This window comes from Pseudophryne corroboree, chromosome 12, assembly GCF_028390025.1.
Source record: "Pseudophryne corroboree isolate aPseCor3 chromosome 12, aPseCor3.hap2, whole genome shotgun sequence".
Lineage (NCBI taxonomy): Eukaryota > Metazoa > Chordata > Amphibia > Anura > Myobatrachidae > Pseudophryne > Pseudophryne corroboree.
The window spans coordinates 14,365,506-14,382,334 of NC_086455.1; the positions used below are offsets into that span (position 1 = coordinate 14,365,506).

The following is a 16,829-nucleotide window of genomic DNA, read 5'->3' on the forward strand; positions in this document are numbered from 1 at the left end:
AGTCAGGCAAAACCCCTGCTTCAAAACCAGCCGGTACTGATGCAGTCAGACAACATCACGGCAGTCGCCCATGTAAACCGACAGGGCGGCACAAGAAGCAGGACGGCGATGGCAGAAGCCACAAGGATTCTCCGATGGGCGGAAAATCACGTGTTAGCACTGTCAGCAGTGGGCACGATCGGGCACGATCTCCACCCGGGAGAGTGGGGACTTCATACAGAAGTCTTCCAACTGATTGTGAACCGTTGGGAAAAGCCACAGGTGGACATGATGGCGTCCCGCCTCAACAAAAAGCTAGAAAGATATTGCGCCAGGTCGAGAGACCCTCAGGCGATAGCTGTGGACGCTCTAGTGACACCGTGGGTGTACCAGTCGGTTTATGTGTTCCCTCCTCTTCCTCTCATACCAAAGGTACTGAGGATAATAAGGAGAAGAGGAGTAAGAACTATACTCATTGTTCCGGATTGGCCAAGAAGAGCTTGGTACCCGGAACTTCAAGAAATGATCGCAGAGGACCCATGGCCTCTGCCGCTCAGACAGGACCTGCTGCAGCAGGGAGCCTGTCTGTTCCAAGACGTACCGCGGCTGCGTTTGACGGCATGGCGGTTGGTTAGTCATTGGGGTATATTTGCTAACAAGAGGCTTATTAAAGCCACCATTCATTAGCAGATTAGTTTTAAAACAGCAATAAAAAAATCAATGCTTAGCAGGCCTGGTTTAGCCTTGATGTCTTTTGCCTGTTTAAATCGATTGGTTGATGCTGCTCGTTAGTAAATGTCTGATGCAGAACAGTGGGACATGAATTTATGGAGAATAATTGTAGGCTTCCATCAGCTGAACAGCCAACCTTCCCTTCTGGCCGCAGTATGTTCTACATCTACAACCTGATAAACTTGGCCAGCCTCACTGGACGCACACTCAATCTCAGTGCTAAGAGAATACATTTAAAGCCTAATTCAGCATGGATCGCTATTGAGAGAAATGGCAGTTGTCTGCGTGTAGAAAGGCGTCCCCTCTGTAAATCTGCAAGTTGTCCCTTGATCCATATAGAGGCGCAAGGGGAATCTTGTGATGTCTGCACAACTGTAATTGCTTGACACGCGCGCACCCAGGCTTTGGGCTGAATTTACCCCCCACCGCCAGTAGTGGGTATTAGCCCTATAAATTACAAATACCGGTACTTCCTCTGGCAATTACTGATACACAACTTTCCTTGGTGGGATCTCTGTTTACCCATAGAATCAGATACTGATTCTATGGGTAACTTGATTTAAAAAGAATATTTTCACTGTCTTGCCCATAAAAAGCATGTTAAGCTTTTTTTTTTTTTCTTTTAACAAAATTTATTGAAGATTCCGTAATATCAATGTTAAACATTGTAAGCAATACATCTCAAAACACAGAGTAACACGTTCAGAAGACGCATAAAAGTGACGATATAAATCGGATACTGATGTGTTTGCATGGTATGCTTCTATATACACATGGGCAGTCCCCATGTCAGTCCTCTTACACACAACTGCGGCAGTACATTCTCTACTCAGGTTTATTTTTCCTCTTGTATGTGATACACAGCTCTGTGCTCTCCATCACTTGTGCAGCCCCTTGTGGAGCTGCATGACGCTCCTTGTGGTTATGTTTGGTTTTCTTCTTTCTGATCTTATCATCTTCCTCTTCTGCAGGTGGCGCTTGTCCCTCAGGCTCCTCTTCATGGTCTTTTCTTTTCCATTTTTTTTTCTTTCTGAATTTCCTTCCCTCCTCTTCTGTATTTTGATCTTGATTGTCTTCGTCCTCTTTCTCCTCTTTTGTTTTCCTCTTTTTCTTTTTTTCTGGTTTTACGTGTTCCTCTTCTCTAGACTGACTATTGTCTCTGTGACCATTGAGCTCCACCTGGTCCTCTTCTAATTCCTGCTCTACCGTTTCCCTTTTCTTTTTCTTCTTTGCAGGTTTTAACTCTTCTGCTTCTTTAATTCGGCTACGTTCCTTTCTCTGCTCAATGACAATCTCCTTTTTCTCCATCACCTCTTCACAGTCTACTACCTTCCTCCTCTTCTTTTTCTTCTTTGAGGTAATGTTCTCGACTTCTGTAGAAGGCACATGTTCTTCATTGTGGCCACTGAAGACCTCTTCCACCGCCTCTACACTGTCTGCTGTCTTCCTCTTCTTTTTCTTCTTTGGCAAGCAGATGTCAGAGGAAATATCCTGATCCTTTACGATCTCGGTTACCTCCAGCTTTTTCTTCTTCTTAAACCCAGCCCCTGAGTATTGCGTTCTCGTATTTAATTCAGTACCGGATTTGGATGGTTCTTTCTTTCCATACTTTTCCAGGAATGCTCTTTCCTGCTCTTCGATTCTAGAGAGCTTTGCACTCATTGTCAGGCCGTGTCTGGCACCTCTAGGAAAAAGGAGGAAACATGTAAGATGTCTTTTAAGAAGTACAAGGGTATAGCTGAAGAACGCATGACATGTACAAACAGTTGGGAAGTCCATCTGTGCACAGGGTATACATAGGATATCCTGTCTGATGGGATGCCGGCGGTCAAATGACCAACACCGGCATCTCGATGCAGAGAATCCCAACAGTGGAAGGGTAAGTATGGTTGACTATAGTCAAAATCGCTAAGAAAGTTAGTGCATATCGCACCGTGTGTACACAGCAAGCGATAGGCGTCACCGTCAGGTTGCTATCGCTGGGAAAAATAGACTGTGCAGGCAAGTCAATTTTCACTACGTCGATAGCGATCCGCCGCCCAGCCACCCGAAGCCGCGCCTCTCCTGCCTGCCGCTCTGCCTCCTCAGTCTGGTCTGCGGCAGTGATGGCCGAGTGTATAGCTCAAATCAGGTGCCGGTTCGTTAGCCAATGAGAGCTCGCGGACCGGCGCCTGATTTGAGCTATACACGCTGCCGTCACCGCCGGAGATCAGACTGAAAAGCAGGGCGGCAGACAGGAGAAGCGCGCGCTGCGCTCTCCACTCCGGTGAGCTCTACTATGGGGGCATATCTGGCATTGTGGGCACATGGCTCAGTGGGGGCATATCTGGCACTGTGGGGTCATATGTGGCACTGGGGGCATATCTGGCTCTGCGGGCACATGGCACTGTGGGGGCATATCTGGCACTGTGGGCACATGGCACTGTGGGCATATCTGTAATCTGGCGCTGTGGGGGCATATCTGGCACTGTGGGAGCATATCTGTATCTGGCACTGTGGGCACATGGCACTGTGGGGGCATATCTGGCACTGGGCACATGGCACTGTGGGGGCATATCTGTAATCTGGCGCTGTGGGGGCATATCTGGCACTGTGGGCACATGGCACTGTGGGGGCATATCTGTATCTGGCACTGGGGATATCTGGCACTGTGGGCACATGGCACTGTGAGGGCATATCTGGCACTGTGGGCACATGGCACTGTGGGGGGCATATCTGTAATCTGGCACTGTGGGGGCATATCTGGCACTGGGCACATGGCACTGTGGGGGCATATCTGTATCTGGCAATGTGGGGGCATATCTGGCACTGTGGGCACATGGCACTGTGGGGGCATATCTGTAATCTGGTGCTGTGGGGGCATATCTGGCACTGTGGGCACATGGCACTGTGGGGGCATATCTGGCACTGTGGGGGCATATCTGGCACTGTGGGCACATGGCACTGTGGGGGCATATCTGGCACTGGAGGCATATCTGTAATCTGGCACTGTGGGGGCATATCTGGCACTGTGGGGGCATATCTGTATCTGGCACTGTGGGGGCATATCTGGCACATGGCACTGTGGGGGCATATGTGTTTGAGGTTTTTACCTGTGGGGGCCAATGTGTTATTTCGTGTGAGGCAGTCATTACACTCTGTGCAGCAAGGCTACGTCCCTTTTTTTTGTTATACCACGCCCACTTTTATTATACCATGCCCACTTTTTGTTATACCACACCCCCTTTTTGCGGCGCGCGCTATTATTCCTCCTAGGTAGATCACAAAAGCTTTTTAGCTTTCAAAGTAGATCGCCGACTCCAAAAGTCTGGCCGCCTCTGCTCTACGGAATGTCCAGAGTCATGCGGACAGCTACCTCCACATTCATACATCTACTCATCGACATGTATAGGTCACGTGAGCCAGCCAAGAGTCGGCAAACTTACTTATGAGCCGTGCGGCCTCCGCAGATCTTAATAAGATCTTCATCGGTCACCCTGGTTTGGGATAAAACATTTCAATTAACCAAAACAGAAAGGACTGTATTTCTCAACATTATTTCCTATGAAAATGGCAGTTTGCAGTAAACTTAAATATACTAACATATAAATAAAATAGTTTTAAACAGTAAACACTAAATTCAATAAGATCAGTGGTCACCCAGCTGGGGATCTGTCAGCCTGTACAGCTGGTTCATTCTCAACCTCGGTCCTCAAGTACCCCCAAAAGTTCATGTTTTTCAGGTCACCTAGCGGTTAAACAGGTGTATTAATTACTCACTGACACATTTTAAAAGACCCACAGGTGGAGCAAATTATTTCACTTACAATCCTGTGAGGAGACCTGGAAAACGTGAACTGTTGGGAACCACTGCCATAGAGAAAATGTGTAAGGTGTGCTTTCTTTAAATGTAATGTATTCCATCCAGTCCCACCACTGGTGACCTTCTATGGCAGCGGTTCCCAAACTCTGTCATTACAGTCCAGGTTTAAGGCTATCCACAATTGATCAAAGGTGACTTAATTAGTAACATAGTATCGAAGGTTGAAAAAAGACAATTGTCCATCGAGTTCAACCTATTTCTCTGACGTCCTAGTGGATGCTGGGAACTCCGTAAGGACCATGGGGATTAGCGGCTCCGCAGGAGACTGGGCACAAAAGTAAAAGCTTTAGGACTACCTGGTGTGCACTGGCTCCTCCCCCCATGACCCTCCTCCAAGCCTCAGTTAGATTTTTGTGCCCGGCCGAGAAGGGTGCACACTAGGGGCTCTCCTGAGCTTCTTAGTGAAAGTTTTAGTTTTAGGTTTTTTATTTTCAGTGAGACCTGCTGGCAACAGGCTCACTGCATCGAGGGACTAAGGGCAGAAGAAGTGAACTCACCTGCGTGCAGAGTGGATTGGGCTTCTTAGGCTACTGGACACCATTAGCTCCAGAGGGACCGAACACAGGCCCAGCCTCGGAGCTTGGTCCCAGAGCCGCGCCGCCGGCCCCCTTACAGAGCCAGAAACAAGAAGAGGTCCGGAAAAATCGTCGGCAGAAGACATCAGTCTTCAACAAGGTAGCGCACAGCACTGCAGCTGTGCGCCATTGTTACTCAGGCACACTTCACACTCCGGTCACTGAGGGTGCAGGGCGCTAGGGGGGTGCGCCCTGAGCAGCAATGTAAAACACCTTGGCTGGCATAAATACACCACATATAACCCCCAGGGCTATATGGATGTATTTTAACCCCTGCCAGAACTTACAAAAAAGCGGGAGAAAAGGCCGCCGAGAAGGGGGCGGAGCCTATCTCCTCAGCACACAGGCGCCATTTTCCATCACAGCTCCGCTGGAAGGACGTCTCCCTGACTCTCCCCTGCAGTCCTGCACTACAGAAAAGGGTAAAAAAGAGAGGGGGGGCACTAATTTGGCGCAGTTTTGATACTAACAGCAGCTATAAAGGAAAAGCACATTTTATAGTGGTATTCCTGTTTATATATAGCGCTCTGGTGTGTGCTGGCATACTCTCCCTCTGTCTCCCCAAAGGGCTAGTGGGGTCCTGTCCTCTATCAGAGCATTCCCTGTGTGTGTGCGGTGTGTCGGTACGATTGTGTCGACATGTTTGAGGAGGAAAATGAGATGGAGGCGGAGCAATTGCCTATTATACAGTTGTCACCCCCTGGGGAGTCGACACCTGAGTGGATGAGCTTATGGAAGGAATTGCGTGACAGTGTCAGCTCGTTACGACAGACAGTTGACGACATGAGACAGCCGGCTACTCAGCTTGTGCCTGTCCAAGGGTCTCAAACGCCATCAGGGCCTTTAAAACGCCCGTTACCTCAAATGGCAGACACAGACACGGATACTGACTCCAGTGTCGACGATGATGAGACAAACGTGACTTCCACTAGGGCCACATGTTACATGATTGAAGCAATTAAAAATGTATTGCATATCTCTGATAATACAAGTACCACTAAAAAGGGTATTATGTTTGGTGAGAAAAAACTGCCTGTAGTTTTTCCTGTATCCGAGGAATTAAATGAAGTATGTGATGAGGCGTGGGTTTCCCCCGATAAAAAACTGATAATTCCTAAAAGGTTATTGGCATCGTACTCTTTCCTGCCAGAGGATAGGGCACGTTGGGAAACACCCCCTAGGGTGGATAAAGCGCTCACACGTTTGTCAAAACAGGTAGCACTACCCTCTCCTGATACGGCCGCCCTAAAGGAACCTGCCGATAGAAAGCTGGAGAATATCCTAAAATGTATATACTCTCACACGGGTGTTATACTGCGACCAGCAATCGCCTCAGCCTGGATGTGCAGTGCGGGCCTGGCGTGGTCGGATTCCCTGACTGAAAATATTGATACCCTAGATAGGGACAGTACATTACTGACTATAGAGCATTTGAAGGATGCATTTCTATATATGCGTGATGCACAGAGGGATATTTGCCGACTGGCATCAAGAGTTAGCGCGCTGTCCATTTCTGCTAGAAGAGGTTTATGGACGCGGCAGTGGTCAGGTGATGCGGATTCTAAAAGGCACATGGAAGTATTGCCTTATAAGGGGGAGGAGTTATTTGGGGTAGGTCTATCAGACCTGGTGGCCACGGCAACTGCTGGAAAATCCACATTTTTACCCCAGGTAGCTTCTCAACCTTCTTAGGTTGTACATAGTTATTGTTACAAAAATCGGGTTATTATTGTTGTGAGCCATCTTTCAGAGGCTCCTCTGTTATCATGCTGTTAACTGGGTTCAGATCACAGGTTGTACGGTGTGATTGGTGTGGCTGGTATGAGTCTTACCCGGGATTCAAAATCCTTCCTTATTGTGTACGCTCGTCCGGGCACAGTATCCTAACTGAGGCTTGGAGGAGGGTCATGGGGGGAGGAGCCAGTGCACACCAGGTAGTCCTAAAGCTTTTACTTTTGTGCCCAGTCTCCTGCGGAGCCGCTAATCCCCATGGTCCTTACGGAGTTCCCAGCATCCACTACGGACTATGAGAAATAGAATTATCGGTAAGTAAATTCTTATTTTCTGGTCTCCTATGCACAATTATTTTGTATAAAATTTTGACTGAAGTTGATGATTGCCGTTACGTTTTACCCCTCTTTTTTTATAATAACCATAGTGCGTGACTATGCCCCGTAACCCTGGATATCCTTATCCATTAGGAATTTATAACCCATTCTTAAAGGTATTGACTGAGTCGGCCATTACAACTCCCTCAGGCAGGGAATTCCAAACACGTATCGTCCTTACCGTAAAAAAGCCTTTACGCCGTATTGTGCGGGATCTCCTCTCCTCTAACCTGAGCGAGTGTCCACGAGTTCTCTGTGTTGATCTAACCAAAAACAGGTCCTGCGCAAGATCTGTATATTGTCCCCTTATATATTTGTAAATGTTGATCATGTCCCCTCTTAATCTCCTCTTTTCCAGTGTAAACATGCCTAGTCTTGCAAGCCTTTCCTCGTATTCCAGCGTCTCCATACCCTTAATTAGTTTGGTTGCCCGCCTTTGAACCTTTTCTAGCTCCAGGATATCCTTTTTGTAGTAAGGTGCCCAGAATTGTACACAGTATTCAAGGTGTGGCCTCACAAGTGATTTATATAACGGGAGTATAATACTCTCGTCCCTAGCATCAATTCCCTGTTTTATGCATGCTAATATCTTATTAGCCTTCTTTGCTGCAGTACTACTTTGGGTACTACTGCTTAGTTTGCTATCTATGATGACACTTAAGTCCTTTTCCAGTACAGAATCCCCTAATTTTACCCCATTTAGTAGGTAGGTGTTATTTTTGTTCTTGTTACCACAGTGCATTACCTTACACTTGTCTGTGTTGAAGCGCATTCTCCATTTCGCTGCCCAAGCTTCTAATTTAACTAAGTCATTCTGAAGCGACTCAGCATCCCCCTCCGCATTTATAACTTTACACAATTTGGTATCATCTGCAAAAATTGACACCATGCTCTCTAGACCTTCTGTTAGGTCGTTAATGAAAATATTGAACAATAACGGTCCTAATACTGAGCCTTGCAGCACACCACTTAGCACTTCAGTCCAAGTTGTAAAAGATCCATTAACCACAACGCGCTGCTCCCTATTATCTAACCAGTTTTTGACCCAAGTGCATATTGTGCTTTCTAGCCCTGATTCTTGTAGCTTGTAGATAAGTCTCATGTGTGGTACAGTATCGAACGCTTTGGCAAAATCTAAAAAGATTACATCCACCTCTTTACCCTGATCTAGGTTTGCGCTTACTGTTTCATAAAAGCCAAGTAAGTTGATTTGACAGGATCTGTCCTTCATAAACCCATGTTGATTCCTTTTAATGACCTTATTGACTTCAAGGAACTTCTGAATACTCTCTTAGAATACCTTCCAATACTTTCCCCACTATAATCATCTAGGCTCAAGCATGGATATCCTCAAAGCCTGGCCTGTAATGGTGGAGTTTGGGAATCTCTGTTCTGGGGTAATTGCTATAATTAGCGATGTATACAGTGCACCTCCAGCCTGACTTTCTATACAGCATTAGATCTCTTCTGTATTGTAAATGGATAGCTCCTACATTTAAACCTGTTCTACAGCTATGGGCAAAACTTGATACCACGACATTTGTACTTTTCAAAGTGAAAATAAATGAGAATGACATGTTACATGAGCGTGCAGCACAAGTATGTGCTAGACCACAGGTTCTCAAACTCAGTCCTCAGGACCCCAACAGTTCATGTTTTCCAGGTCTCACAGAATCACAAGAGAAATAATTTGCTCCACCTGTGGATGTTTTAAAATGTGTCAGTGAGTAATGAATACACCTGTGTTCCTGCTAGGTGACCTGGAAAACATGAGCTGTGGGATCCTGAGGACATAGGGGGACATTTACTAAGCAGTGATAAGAGCGGAGAAGTGAGCCAGTGGAGAAGTTGCCCATGGCAACCAATCAGCAGCTCTATCATTTTATAGTATGCAAATTATAGATGTTACTTCAGTGCTGATTGGTTGCCATGGGCACCTTCTCCACTGGCTCACTTCTCCACTCTTATCACTGCTTAGTAAATGTCCCCCTGAGTTTGAAAGCCTGTGTGCTAGACCACCGTTTCCCAACTCCAGTCGGCAGAGACCCCAAACAGCACGTGTTTTTCCAATATCCTATTGTACAGGTGTAGCTGACATGGTTAAAAGATGTGGATCTGTAGAACACACACAGGTAGGGATTCCAGAGGACCGGATTTGGGAAACACTGCTAGACAGATTTATATGGCTATGACAAATTGGCCTGCATTCTTATATTTCCTGGCCAATGATGTCAAGCGCCTACTCCAAGTCAGGCATGGGATAATGAGATTATGGAGAAGAGAAATCAAATAATGGAACTTTGCAATATGGTTAACTCTGCCAGCAGACTTATCACAGTCGCAAGAATACATGCGATCCCTTTAAACCAGGACAATTTTGAATTACACAAGTTCAGTGGCTGATTAAACCAGGTGAAATGCAGCCAAGCACAGAACCTGTATAATTCCTGAGGTTTAGGGATAGTAGGATAAGCCTAATGCTGGGTACATACTGGTCTATATATCAGCCGTTCAATTGAACGGACAATATATTGATGGTCTGTCGGCCAGTGTGTACCAGCAATATGTCTTATAACTGTCGTTCACAGACCTATTGCGTCGGCCTTGCACCACAGCTTATGGCCGATATATCGCCGCATCGAGCTGTGTGTACGGGCGGTCAGCCATCCACCAGTATACTTGAAACACGAGTCAGCGCTGATTGACAGCACAACTGGGCAGGCGGATTTAAATGCCGGCTCAGTTTGTGACGTCAGTCGCGCCGCATTGGGCAATGTGTACGCATATCTCCCAACATGAGCCTCTCCAGGAGGGACACAATGCTCTGCTCCTGGACTTCCCTCTTACTGTATGATTGCCGGCACCTGTGGTGAAACACCTTTGGGGCCCTACACACTCGGCGATGCGCCGCCGAGGTGCCCGACGGCCGATACGGCCGACGAGCAACCCGGCGGCGGGGGGGCAGTGACGGGGGGAGTGAAGTTTCTTCACTCCCCCCGTCACCCGGCTGCATTGAAGTGCAGGCAAATATGGACGAGATCGTCCATATTGGCCTGCATGCACAGCCGACGGGAGACCAGCGATGAACGAGCGTGGGGCCGCGCATCGTTCATCGCTGGAGTCTCCACACTGAAAGATATGAACGAGATCGTTCATATCTTTCAGAATATCGGCCAGTGTGTAGGGCCTATAACTTCTCACATAACTAGCTCACCACAGGTGCTGGCAATCCTACATTATGAGGAAAGTCCAGGAACAGAGCATTCTGTCCCTCCTGGAAAAGGTCATGTTGGGAGGCATGTCTACGCACAACACACTGCCCGATCCGGCTATAGCTATATCTGCAGATATATCTTCCAGCGTGTACCCACCTTTTTCATTCTTTAATGTTTATATTGGACAAATAAATAGAATCAGAACTGTAACTTCTGAGCTACTCTTCTCTAAACGTCAAACAAATAGCTCCCTTTATTCAGAAAATCCTAAATTGCTAATTCATGCTGCCATATTCCTGTGAATGCCCATCTCACAACTCTAGTAACTAACATGAGCATTGGAACTGTACTCTTTGCAGTATCATCAATGCTTTACTGAATACATACCTCTCACAGGGAATGTTTTCATTTCTAAACATGTTGCATGTTGAGATATTTATCCCAAAATATAAATAAAGAAATGAAAACATCTTAGCAGTTACTATGGGCAACACCAGTTTCTCAGCTCTAGTTTATAAATGTCCCCAAATAGCCATAATCTGCCCCTAAGGAGTCCCCTTGCCTATAGCGTGGTACATTCCCTCAGCACCATCAGACGCATATATAATACAGATCATTGACAATATATACTTTGTAGCAGAAGACAGGTCTAGCTTTGCGTCTTCGTCCTCACTGCTGTCGCTCCTGTTTGGAGATGACACTTCTTCCACAGGCTGCTCTCCACCAGACATCAGGGTAGCGGACTACAAATACCACACAACAGAACACAAGCAGGTGAGAGGTCCACATTGTCTGACATCATCTAATACAGTGGTTCTCAAACTTGGTCCTCAGGACCCCAAACGGTGCATGTTTTGCAGGTAACCCAGCAAGTGCACAGGTGTATTAATTACTCACTGACACATTTTAAAAGGTCCACAGGTGGAGCTAATTATTTCACTTGCGATACTGTGAGGAGACCTGCAAAACATGCACCGTGTGGGGTCCTGAGGACCGAGTTTGAGAACCTGTGATCTAATAGGATGGGCTGAAGAGCGCCGCAAGCATGTTTGCTTTCAAACTGCAACACACACACACACACACTGCGCTCCAGGCACCATGGGGGGTATCCCAATCTCTCTAAAGTATGGAGAAATGGGCAAGTGGAGAAGTTGCTTACGGTATCCAATCAGCTTTTAGTTATCATTTCATACAATGTACGTGGTAAAGCTACCTCGAATTGGATTGGTTGCAACTTATCCAATCTTTACAAGGATCAATACATCTACCCCCCCCCCCCCACACACACAATGGTGGTCATTCCGAGTTGTTCGCTCGCAAGCTGCTTTTAGCAGCTTTGCACACGCTAAGCCGCCGCCTACTGGGAGTGAATCTTAGCTTATCAAAATTGCGAACGAAAGATTCGCAATATTGCGAAAAGACTTCTCTGTGCAGTTTCTGAGTAGCTCGAGACTTACTCTGCCAGTGCGATCAGTTCAGTGCTTGTCGTTCCTGGTTTGACGTCACAAACACACCCAGCGTTCGCCCAGACACTCCTCCGTTTCTCCAGCCACTCCCGCGTTTTTCCCCAGAAACGGTAGCGTTTTTTCACACACTCCCATAAAACGGCCAGTTTCCGCCCAGAAACACCCACTTCCTGTCAATCACATTACGATCACCAGAACGAAGAAAAAACCTCGTAATGCCGTGAGTAAAATACCTAACTGCATAGCAAATTTACTTGGCGCAGTCGCACTGCGGACATTGCGCATTAGCGACTAATCGCTCCGTTGCGAGAAAAAAATACCGAGCGAACAACTCGGAATGACCCCCATTATGCAAGCAAGTTCTTCATATTATGAAACATGGCGTATGCGCACGCCGGAACATACCTTAATAAAGCGACCGTAGAGCATGTTGCTATTGGTCAGTGCTTTCCGTGGCTTCTTATTTGACACTGTGGTGTTTCCTTCCGTGAGTCTTCTCACCTGAACACCGTCCTTAAAGGATAGCAAAGAAACTTAAAGCAGAACCACACGATACATAAAACTCATTCAGTAGAAGGACCGGTCTGATTTCAGAATACATCAGTTGACTTAATTACTGTGGCACACTAAATCCACACAGAGGAGAAACGTAGCTTTTAAATTGTATCTCAGTTCAATATAGAGAATGGCCCTCTGGCTTTTAGTATATTAGGTGGGGGAGCAAAGAAAAGCAGGAGAATGTCAGCTCTTAGGACTAGCGGATGGGAAGCAACCTTGTGCATGGTGCTGGGTTTATAATGAAATAGCCACAAATACTTCCATTCACTCATTATACATATGGGCTAGCTGTACAGCCGTGCCAGTATACAGATAGTACAGCTAGGACTTTCAGATACCTCTCGGTCAGCGCTGTGTATACCTTGTGGCACCTGACTAGTAAAAGATCATAAAAACAATTGAATGTGAGCTGTAAGACCCCCGTGAAACAGCATTGGGGTCCAATTGCTGGTAGGGCCATGGGCACATCTGCTAATTGGACGGGTAAGGCTTAAACTGCACCTTCCCGGAGTTTTCCTTAAACTGAAAGCTACAGATGGCGCATTTGACTTTTCCAAGCAAGGTTATTGCGAATCATTTATCGCAATCAGAAACTGCAGGCATTAAATATAATTTTGACATTATAATTATTGAGAATTATTTATGACACCAGATTTTCAAAATATCATTAACTCATTTTTTAGCCCTTATTTTCATTTTTGCAATCATGGCATATAATCACGGGTAGCAATGTTTTTTGGCATTATGAGGTTCAATTTATGCTTTAATACATAATTCTGAGTACAAGAAATCATGTTATTTATGCCTTCTGGATACCGTTAATTTTAAATCAGGTTATGAATAAAAGAAATTCTTTATACTGCACCACGGTGGTCTCATCAGAATTTGCATTCATTCATTGACATTATACACTCAAGCCACGTCTCCCAGACTTAAATATCCTGGAATATTAATTCAAGCACAAGGTTATTTTACCGCCCGTCCAAAAATAATCAAATGGGGTTTCCATAGGTGTTTGGAGGCACAGGTCATTTGAATTTGCTTTTCTTTTCAATTTGGTCACCTGTGCTTCCACTACCTACAACTGTGTAATAAACAGAAGCTCTTTGCTCACCTGATCTGGCTCAACCGAGATACTGGAAGCGGTTTTATTGAAGACGTGATCCCACCAATGGAAAGTGAACTGCTCTGCCGAATCATGTCCCACCTAGATTGGACGATGCAACAGGACGCTATGTGGTGACTACTGATTAGGGAGGGCTGTCACATGGACAAACAACATAAAAAGGAACATTGCAGAATAAATACTGATTTTCATGTATAACAGCAGTCCTTACCCCAGCTGCGTCAGACTTCACTTTCACCTTGATAGCTTCCGATATGCCATCCTCACGTTTGCCAAGACCTTTCCCTGGAAAGAAAAAACACACGAATGTACAAGTCGCACCATGCACAATAATAAATATAACAGCATGCACGTAGACAGAAAGCTCCAAATAAATGCACTGTGATCCATAGTGACCAATAAGGCATTCTCTTTCATCAACGTCCCTAGTATGCGGACATCTGATTGGATCAAGTCGCAGTTGGGTTATTAGTGATATGGTTTCACATTAACCTCCTCATGGCAGAGGTAGGTCATTACCTTCAGTCCAGCCGTGTCTCTGTAGGTGTTCCACTGCAAACGTCATGCCCCGGCTCTTTACCTTAGACGGAGAAGCCATGTCATTGGGAAAATACGGATGTGAATGTCTCCTATTTGGAAGTAGTCCTCTTTTCCCTGCAACCGTGTACGAGGAGATTGGTTAACAATAATTATATCCCTAGATTATGGAAAGATCACCCCGAATACATCCCAAACAAAGGATCGTGGAGAGTGTATGTAGAAAAGCCTCGAAGGGGTTTCCCACCGTCGCTATGCAATCCCGGAGCGATGTTCACTTAATTTCTTTTTCATCCACTAGGGGTCACTGGAGTACTCTTGGAATATGGACGGCTTTAGCAGAACCAGGGCACTGAATTTCTAATTATTAAGAACACATCGCTCCGTGTGCTGAGGTGTCCGGCGACAGCGATACGCAGACCCAGCGCGTCGCTATCGCCGGCTCTAGATTTGGCATGCATGCCAAATCTAGCAGATCGCTCATTTCACCACTGGGTGAAATGAGCGTCTCCCCCCTCACTCAGCACACATCGTGCTGTGAGCTGAGCGGTCGGTGCTAGATCGCTCAGCACACATCTTCACCGCGTGTACCCCCACTCTAATGGATTCTGATTTGCAATCCCTCTTTCCATAGAAAAGTGCATACTAAAGCCGTAAGATGGTGTAAAGCTAGGTACACACTGGCAGATTTTTTTTTTTGGTCTGCCCGACAACTCGGACGATTTTTTAGGAAATTGTAGGCATCAATATCTGAGCTACACACTTAGAGATTTTTTTTTTTTTCCCGGTTACCAATTTTTTGCCACGTCACGCTGCATTTGCATATGTCCGCCCACAAGGAGGATGATGTAGTGAGAGGAAAACATAGATCAGGCTTTCCCAACCACGGTCCTCAAGGCACACCAACAGTGCAGGTTTTAGTGATATCCAGGCTGCAGCACAGACGGTTAAATCAAAATAACTGAGCTACTAATTAAGTCACCTGTGCTGAAGCCTGGATATCACTAAAATATGCACTGTTAGTGTGCCTTGAGGACCGTGGTTGGGAAAGCCTGACATAGATAATATGTGGAGATCATTGAGAATGCACTCACACTGCTAGATATCGGGAAATTGTGTCAGATATTTTTGGTCTGGGCCGATAGAGCAGAAAATCGATCGTTCGTGTATCTGGGCAAGATTTTCCCAAATTATCGGCAAAACGCCGACACGGTCGTTCGTACACACTATACAATAACTTTGGTCGTTCTTCCAATTATTGGCAAATTGGCCCAATAACTGTAGAGTGTGTACCGAGCTTGACCTATCGGTGCCAAGTTCCAAACACGTTTCATTTTCTGAGTTTGTTAAATAGCACAGTTGCAATGTCCGCTTGAGGACTGCGGTGAGCTGCGATTCTGCCATTGATGCGGGTGATAGCTACAATATCTCTTGACATATAGTATTGATGCATAGTAGCTTACATTAGTGAAAATCATGCAGAAACGTCTGTTTCCAAATGACCGATGCAGCGGAAAGGCTGGATAAATAGTTCCATACTGCAAACCTGACAACAGTGGATCCAGTTTACCGCAGGTCACCGGTTTCACCGCTCTGATCTAGCATCGTTTAGAACATAAAAGCCCATATATTATTGGTTGCTTATCATTCCATCACCGTTTATCCGACGTTTCCTGTGCACCAGTTCTTATAAATGGATTTAACAATACAGATTAATGAATGACCAAGAAATTGCAGTCTTCAAATAATATCCAAGTAGGTAAAACCCAATATTCTGCGTTACCCTGGGCATTCTCCCGAGGTGTCAGCGAACTGTAGCTTCCTCGTTGCTCACAATGCACTGACAGCACATTCAGTGTCCACACTTACGAGGCTCCAAAATACCAGAGGAAGTTTCACTAAAATATGGCAGCATTCATAGAGCAACTTATCATTTTCTAAGCACTGGAAAATCAGTACACTTCATTTTCCACAAAATAAGGTGTTCTCTAACTGTGCAATCATTATTATTTTGGGAGGCGGGGGAGGGGTTGGTATAGGTTTATAAATAGGCTTATCATACTATCCCTTTAAACCGAGACACACATGGCTTATACGCTTTGGCTGATTTAAACTAGCTGAGGTGCAGGCTTGAAGTCTGCCAGCCACAGAACCTGTGTAATTCATGATTGTCACAGTTTAAAGGGATAGTATAGTAAGCTTATTTATAATTATATGAAAAATCAATACAACTTCTGTCGAACCAGAAGTCTCAGCATGTCCTGGGTTTAATAATCAAGGACATAACTCATAGTTGATGCACATACAACTCTACTGCTCTAAGAAAATAAGCATAAATACATATTTGTTTAATAAGCCTGCAGTACAGAGACACAGCAATGATATTCAATATGTAGGGTATACAAACCCAGACAGCAAACATCACACCTACCTCACATGCTGCTGCTGCCGCCGCCTCAGGTGCTGTTACTGTAATATCAATGCTAAATCAGGGGCACAGTGCTGAATAACAATGATAAACCTCAGTAATCCCCAGCTGCCAGCACAAGCATGCACTCCATGGGCAGCGCCATCTTGCCAGAACTGATGCCTGCTGACGTCATTGGAGACGCCACAGCGGCCTCTACAGGAGGAGGAGGTAACTGCAGCACTCATTTAGTCAAATAATGCA

General features: G+C 45.8%; 1 protein-coding gene across 2 annotated transcripts; it reads right to left on the reverse strand.

Annotated features, from left to right (window-relative positions):
• Nucleotides 1–1,329: 1,329 nt before the first annotated feature.
• Nucleotides 1,330–16,766, reverse strand: LOC134980303 (G patch domain-containing protein 4). Of its 2 annotated transcripts, none has more exons than XM_063947060.1 (8): nt 16,590–16,766; nt 14,141–14,275; nt 13,833–13,906; nt 13,610–13,702; nt 12,343–12,450; nt 11,102–11,214; nt 4,137–4,187; nt 1,330–2,395 (listed from the first exon to the last, which is right to left on the reverse strand). In XM_063947060.1, exons 2-8 carry the CDS (start codon nt 14,217–14,219, stop codon nt 1,537–1,539), a joined length of 1,377 nt encoding a protein of 458 aa, XP_063803130.1. In that variant the 5' UTR covers nt 14,220–14,275; nt 16,590–16,766; the 3' UTR covers nt 1,330–1,536. The 2 variants fall into 2 exon arrangements, with proteins under 2 accessions (XP_063803130.1, XP_063803131.1); XM_063947061.1 differs by lacking the exon at nt 16,590–16,766 and adding an exon at nt 15,942–16,108.
• Nucleotides 16,767–16,829: the final 63 nt, after the last annotated feature.

Bases quoted from the DNA above. Each gene is read 5' to 3' on its own strand.
- LOC134980303 (XM_063947060.1), bottom strand. From the start codon at position 14,219: ATGGCTTCTCCGTCTAAGGTAAAGAGCCGGGGCATGACGTTTGCAGTG. The intron at 13,703-13,832 runs GTAAGGACTGCT...CGTCCAATCTAG, and splicing joins TGAAGTCTGACGCAGCTGGG to GTGGGACATGATTCGGCAGA. The intron at 2,396-4,136 runs GTAAGTTTGCCG...CCTTTTTCCTAG, and splicing joins GGAGGCCGCACGGCTCATAA to AGGTGCCAGACACGGCCTGA.